Source organism: Sorghum bicolor, chromosome 5 (assembly GCF_000003195.3).
Source record: "Sorghum bicolor cultivar BTx623 chromosome 5, Sorghum_bicolor_NCBIv3, whole genome shotgun sequence".
In the NCBI taxonomy this organism is placed as follows: domain Eukaryota; kingdom Viridiplantae; phylum Streptophyta; class Magnoliopsida; order Poales; family Poaceae; genus Sorghum; species Sorghum bicolor.
In genome coordinates, this window is record NC_012874.2 from 34,519,059 (window position 1) to 34,525,998 (window position 6,940).

Genomic DNA, 6,940 nt, shown 5'->3' on the forward strand with positions numbered 1-6,940 from the left:
GCTAATCTGAAACCGTCGCGGCCGCAGGAGGGAGAGTCGCGCGCGTCGCGGGCGCGGGAGGGACAGTCGCACGCGCGGGAAAGAGAATCGCGTGCGCAGGAGCGAGAGTCGCGCGCGTCACGGGCGCGGGAGGGAGACTCGCATGCGCGGGAGGGAGGCCGAAATCGCCGATACAAAGTCTACTCGCGCGCGGATATATACGCACGAAGGGACTTTGTTTAGCAAGTTGGGAAATATAGCAAGTGAATTTATCAAGTTGTTGGAGAGGTGTTTTTGAGTTTTTTCCAAAATAATAAGAATACCAAGTGGATTTACCAAGTTGTTGGAGATGCTCTTAGGAAACCAAAATAAGGGCCTGTTTAGAACAAAGGAATACAAATCAGAGAAAAGGAAAAAAATACAAAAATAGTATGAGTGTGTAGTAGTAAAACAGAGAAAAAGAAAAACACAGAAATTGCTAGAAAGGGTGACAGGCTACAAGACATGGTTATATGAATATTAATAGAGTCATTATTAATGCTTAATGATAAATCTGTGTGTTGCACATTTTGTCCATGACTCTCTTCCAAGTGGGATTAGTGGCCCATAGAATGGACCGCCGTTGCATGCATACATATATTTCTGAGTGGAGCCTAGCTACCCTTTTGTCTACTTGTTCTCTCCCCATTGCTTCTCTCTCCTGCCTAATCCTCTCCAGAAGCATGCTTAGCCAGTTAGGCACACCCGGACAGAGCCGGTGCAGAGAGCGCCTCGGGCTTCCACATAAACTTTGGATCTAAGTGGATGTAAAAATTCCTGTGTTTTGTTCAGCAGAAGAAACCTTTCCACAAGAATGGTGAGCTCCAATTCTTTATTCCAAACGGTACATAATGTCAGCAAAACAGGATTCCTAATCCTTTGAAATTCCTTTGAAAAACCTCCAATCCAAACAGCCCCTAAAGTTAGTGCTATATTTATTGGATATATTTCAGTACTAAATTAGGAAATGCATCATTTTGTGATGCTAAATTTCCTCTCTTGTTTTCCATCAGCGCGGCCTACCAAAGTTTAACAAACCCGAGACTCCAAAAACGAGCCAAACAATTTTTAGACACTGCAGACTACGGCAGGCAGCTGTGGTCTGTAGACAACTGGAGCTCACCAGCTGCTCGGCGAAATGCCGAAGCGTAGCCGCGAGAGCTGTGACTGTGAGGGAGCGGCGGCCACGGCGGGCAACGACGACCGCCTCGGTTCCCTCCCCGACGACGCCCTCCTACTCGTGTTGTCGCTGCTGCCCTCGGAGGACGCCGTGCGGACCTGCGTGCTGGCCCGGCGCTGGCGCCACCTGTGGCGGTTCACGGCCGCGCTGCACATCGCCCGCGACGACGACAAGCGGTGGAGCGTCCGGTGGCTGCACAGGTTCGTCACCAACTTCCTGCGCCTCCGCGACAGCCTCTCGCCGCTGGACGTGTGCGACATATTTTGCCGCCCGTTCGTGTGGTCTACCCAGGCGTTCTGCTTCAAGGTTGCAGAGGAATGGGTCCGCCGCGTAGTGGCGGAGTACCGAGCTCGGGTGCTGAAGGTTTGGATCTACACTGACGCGAATATGCTGGAGCCTGCTGCCGCGCCACTCGTCTCGCAGCACCTGACTTGGTTGGAACTAGGCGAAGTGGAAATACCAGGCGTGATGCTAGATCTATCAGGCTGCATGCCCTGCACTGGAACATCTAGAGCTGATATCTTGCAGAATCCAGGGCGGCAGGATGTTGTTTCCATCAGTGAAACATCTTAGATTAGAATCACTCACTCCAGTTTCTGCTTTGTCCCGCGCAGTAGCATTTCGGCCCCCAGTCTTGTTTCCTTGCAGCTATCTGACAATTGGGGGTTTACTCCTGTGCTTGAGAGCATGTCGTCACTGGCAAAAGCATTTGTCCGGTTTGATGACGAGTGCTGTGATAAATGCCCTAGAAATTACTATGGGGATTGTGGTCATGGCGACTGTGATGGATGCTATGGGAATCTCTATTATGATGATGACGAAGACAATCAATGTGTGCTTCTTGGGGGCTTGTCAGGCACAACAAATTTGGAGTTGATAGCTCTACCTGAAGTGGTATGCTTGCACTTTTGTAGCTTTTAGTCTTATCTGCCTCCCCTACCATCATATCTCCTGCATATTATGTACATCTTCGGAAAGCATGTATCATCTTCTCTGTTCGCATCTGTTGGAGGACGTGGATGTTTGAACTTATAATAACTACAATTTGAAAGCATACAATTTCAAATGTTTTTAGCTTCTGCTTTCACCTAATTTCTTATGGTACAAGAAACCTGCACACATTTCACATATAATTCAATGTTTAGGAGTTAAGTGCTTTGAAGGTATACCTTGAACCATACCCTACTCCTTTGCAATTTTCAGTTTGTCTGCAGAAAGGATTTTAAATGGCGCCCTATATTTAGAAACTTGAAAACATTGTTGCTCAATGAGTGGTGTGTTGCCAATGTTATCCTAAACGCTAAACAGTAAACAGTCGGTCACCCTTCGTTTAGCGTTTAAACTGTTTAGACGGTGTTTAAACGGATTAAAACGGTCTAAACGGTTTTACACAATATTAGAAAAATGTGCATATTTTTTAATGTAAAATCAATCATTCTATCATTTATACATATTGATGCAACTAAAAACCATTTATTTTATTAAGTATATATGTTTATGCATGTTAGAAGAATTAAATATACATATTTATGCACGTAACAAATCAATTTTACATATTTATAAATATAATAAATCTAAGTATACAAATTGTTGATATAAAATTTAACTAGATTCACCTGGTGTTTGCCTAAACGGCCGTTTAAACAGCCGTTTAGCACGTTTAATACTGTTTACAACTGTTCCGTGTAGGCCGTTTAGACCGTTTTCCCCGTTTTTTGACCGTTTAAACGGTCAACCGTTTAATTTCCCGTTTACCCCCTAAACAAAACAGTTTGCCACCGTTTACCGTTTAATGACCGTTTAATCGGCCGTTTAGGCCGTTTAGGCGAACACTGTGTGTTGCTGATGACTTCAGATTGCTAATTTACTTTCTCCAACATTCACCAATTCTAGAGAAGCTTACTCTTCAACTGTCCAAGGTACCATTATTTGTTTCCTACCTATGTCATCACTTGTTTCGGTTAAAACTTTACATATATTTGATTCATCTCTGTGCATGTTTTTTCATCTAAAACAGGTGCCACAACCAGTTGTCAAAGCAATTGGATGCCACAGCCCAAGGGAAGGATCCATGGTATCTAAATGCCTCAAAGCAATTGAAGTCAAATATCAGGAGGATGGAGTGCTTGATAAACTTCTAATGATCTTAAATACCTATGGTGTATCTTCTGAGGTGGTTACCATCCAAAAGAAGGATTCTTTATCTTCTGAAAGTAAGTTAACTATTGATGTTTTTTTTTTGTTATTTCTATATTTGCAGAATATGTGTGCCTTGTCTACTGAGTTTTAAAGTATACCCACAAAAAAAATAGGCAACATAAATGTTGAATTTCGTGTTAATAATGAAGAAAAAGAATTAATATGATCCAGTAATTATAAAAAAAACTAAAGTGGGGATTATAACTGCTACAATGAATAATTCCTTAATGGGCCAACCCTAGAAGGGTAGCTAAGTAGGGTTCCATACATGGGCCTGATACTCATATACCTGCCCCATGGGCCTAATACTCATATACTCCAACACACCCCCAGTCTGAACTACCGGCGCAGCGGAGTTTGCAGACTGGACACGAAAAGAAGTACAACACACGAGCCCCCCCCACAGACCCAACTAGCCACTGGTGATGTTGAGGCTGGAGCGGAACTCGATGAAGGTCGAGGACGGGAGACCCTTAGTGAAGATGTCGGCGAACTAGGAGGTGGTCGGGACGTGGAGGACGCGAACATCGCCGATGGTGACCCGATCCCGAACGAAGTGTAGATCGATCTCCACATGTTTGGTCCTCTAGTGTTTGACTGGGTTGGTGGAGAGGTACACCGCACTGACGTTGTCGCAGTAGACCAGCGCGCTCCGTGAGAGAGGGCTATGGAGCTCGGCGAGGAGCTGCCGAAGCCAGGAAGCCTCAGCCACGCCATTAGCAACAGCGCGGTACTCCGCCTCGGCACTGGAGACGAAGACAAGCGGCTGGCGCTTGGACGACCAGGACACCAGGTTGCCGCCTAGGAAGACGGCGTAGCCGGAGGTGGAGCGGCGGGTGTCCGGACACCCGGCCCAGTCGGCGTCAGTGTAGACGATGAGCTCGGTGGAGGACGACCGCCGGTGGAGGAGACCGAAGTCGACGCTGCCGCGGAGGTAGCGTAGGATCCGCTTGAGAGCGGTGAGGTGTGGCTCACGAAGATCATGCATATGGAGACATATCTGCTGAAATGCATAGGTGATGTCAGGTCGGGTGAAGGTGAGGTACTGAAGTGCACCGGCAAGACTCCGATATACAGTGGGATCTGTAACTGGGGTACCCTCAGCCTCCGATAGCTTGCCTTGTGTGTCAACCGGAGTGGAGCAGGCTTGTAGTCAGTCATCCCAACTCGCTTCAGGATATCAAGAGTGTACTGCCGCTGGTGAAGAAGTAACCTGGCAGGATGAGGTTCAACAGTGACCCCGAGGAAGTGATCGAGTGCACCCAAATCCTTCATAGCAAACTCCTGCTGAAGTGATGCTATGAGCCGGCGAAGGAGGGACTCACTGGAGGCTGTGAGGACAATGTCATCAACATAGAACAGCAGGTACACCGTCTCAGCACCATGGTGGTAGATGAACAGAGAAGTGTCGAACTTGGCCTCCACAAATCCTAGGGTCAGTAGGAAAGTAGCAAACCGATGGTTCCACGCCGGGGGGCCTGCTTGAGGCCATAGAGAGATTTGTTGAGCCGACACACCATGTCGGGACGAGAGGAGTCAATAAACACGGTCGGCTGGCTGTAGTCACTACATTATCCTAAACGGTAAACAGTCGGTCACCCTTTGTTTAGCGTTTAAATTGTTTAGACGGTGTTTAAACGGATTAAAACGGTCTAAACGTACACAATATTACAAAAATGTGCATATTTTTTAATGTAAAATCAATCATTCTATCATTTATACATATTCATGCAACTAAAAACCATTTATTTTATTATGTATATATGTTTATGCATGTTAGAAGAATTAAATATATATATTTATGCATATAACAAATCAATTTTATATATTCATAAATATAATAAATTTAAGTATACAAATTGTTGATATAAAATTCAACTAGATTCACCTGTTGTTTGCCTAAACGGCCATTTAAATAGCCGTTTATCACGTTTATACCGTTTACAACCATTCCGTGTAGGCCGTTTAGACCGTTTTCCCCGTTTTTTTTTTGACTGTTTAAACGGTCAACCGTTTAATTTCCCGTTTACCCCCTAAACAAAATAGTTTGCCACTGTTTACCGTTTAATGACCGCCTAATCGGCCGTTTAGGCCGTTTAGGCGAACGCTGGCTGCAGTAGACTGTCTCAGTGAGAATGCCATGCAGGAAGGCATTCTTGACGTCCAGCTGTTGCATAGGCCACCCGCGAATGAGAGCTAGCGAGAGGACCGTGCGGACGGTAGTCGGCTTCACCACTGGGCTGAAAGTCTCGTCTAGTTGACACCGGGGCGCTGAGTGAAGCCCCGGAGAACCCAGTGAGCCTTGTACCGCTCGAGAGTGTCGTCAACCCGGCGCTTGTGAGTCCAGATCAACTTAGGGTGAATATGACGCGTGTGTCGGTGCAGAAGCGGTGGGTGGTACACCAGCGTCGCGACACGGCCAGCTGGGGGCCGCGACAACGGTGTCGGTGTCGCCGGCGTGGAAGACGCCGCCGGTGGCGTAGGTGACCCCGGCGAAGAGGGGGCCACCTGTGCCGACGGAGGCAGGGGCGCCAGCCGGACACATCGCTGGTAGACGCGCACCGGCTGGGCGAAGCGTGCCGGTGGGGCTAGAGTCGACTGTCTGGGACCGCGTTGTGGGCACGTTGCTGGTAGACGCGCACTGGCTGGGCGAAGCGTGCCGGTGGGGCTTGAGTCGGACCCATGTCGTGCGCAGGGATCGGTCCGGAAGGTGACCCCTCGAGGCCCGGGTAGGGTACTGGCCCCTGGGTGTCACGGGCGACCGGCTGCGTAGCAGTACCGGCAAGAAACACCGGCAAAGGTGGCTCGACCACCAGGTCAGTAGGAAAAACAGAGGAGAGGTCAAGCTCCGAGGTGGAAGCGGAAGTGGTGGTGGTGGAAAAGGGGAAGACAGACTCATCGAACACCACATGGCGAGAGATGAGGACTCGACGAGTGGTAAGGTCGTAGCAGCGGTACCCCTTGTGATCCGGGGAGTACCCAAGGAAGACACAGAGAGTCGAACGAGGAGCCAGCTGTGAGGAGCAGTGGCGGTGGTGTTCGGGTAACACGCACACCCAAAGACTCGAAGGTGATCGTAGCGAGGAGGAGTACCGAAGACAGCGAGGTGTGGCGTGGGAGCTGAGACCACCGCCAAGAGATTCCTTTTGTAGCTCGACAAACTAAACCCTAAACCCTAAACCCAAGAGATTCTTTTGTAGCTCGACAAACTAAGACAACAACCAAGAGATCGGTTCCTTTTTACCTAGAGATTCTTTTGTGGCTCGACAAACTAAGACAACAACAAAGAGATCGGTTCCTTTTTACCTAGAGATTCTTTTGTGGCTCGACAAAAGAAGACAACAACCAAGAGATCGGTTTCTTTTTACCTAGAGATTCTTTTGTGGCTCGACAAACTAAGACAACAACCAAGAGATCGGTTCCTTTTTACCTAGAGATTCTTTTGTGGCTCCCACAAAAGAAGACAACAACCAAGAGATCGGTTCCTTTTTACCTAGAGATTCTTTTGTGGCTCGACAAACTAAGACAACAACCAAGAGATCG

At 47.8% G+C, this 6,940-nt stretch overlaps 2 protein-coding genes across 3 annotated transcripts; one reads left to right on the forward strand and one right to left on the reverse strand.

The window, feature by feature from the left end:
* Positions 834-3,431, forward strand: LOC8155638 (putative F-box/FBD/LRR-repeat protein At1g78760). 2 transcript variants are annotated; one of them, XM_002489087.2, is made up of 3 exons: positions 834-2,092; positions 3,015-3,117; positions 3,216-3,431. In XM_002489087.2, exon 1 carries the CDS (start codon positions 1,157-1,159, stop codon positions 1,769-1,771), a length of 615 nt encoding a protein of 204 aa, XP_002489132.1. In that variant the 5' UTR covers positions 834-1,156; the 3' UTR covers positions 1,772-2,092; positions 3,015-3,117; positions 3,216-3,431. The 2 variants fall into 2 exon arrangements, with proteins under 2 accessions (XP_002489132.1, XP_021316851.1); XM_021461176.1 differs by having other exon boundaries at positions 3,092-3,117.
* On the reverse strand, positions 3,984-5,942 carry LOC110435924 (uncharacterized mitochondrial protein AtMg00810-like). Its single transcript, XM_021462033.1, has 3 exons — positions 5,801-5,942; positions 4,517-4,827; positions 3,984-4,442 (listed from the first exon to the last, which is right to left on the reverse strand). The coding sequence occupies exons 1-3, from the start codon at positions 5,940-5,942 to the stop codon at positions 3,984-3,986; spliced, it is 912 nt and encodes a 303-aa protein (XP_021317708.1).

Bases quoted from the DNA above. Each gene is read 5' to 3' on its own strand.
- LOC8155638 (XM_002489087.2), top strand. From the start codon at position 1,157: ATGCCGAAGCGTAGCCGCGAGAGCTGTGACTGTGAGGGAGCGGCGGCC.
- LOC110435924 (XM_021462033.1), bottom strand. From the start codon at position 5,942: ATGTGTCCGGCTGGCGCCCCTGCCTCCGTCGGCACAGGTGGCCCCCTC. The intron at 4,828-5,800 runs GTGTACCACCCA...TACTGACCCTAG, and splicing joins CTGGCCGTGTCGCGACGCTG to GATTTGTGGAGGCCAAGTTC. The intron at 4,443-4,516 runs GCAAGCTATCGG...GGTGCACTTCAG, and splicing joins CACTCCGGTTGACACACAAG to TACCTCACCTTCACCCGACC.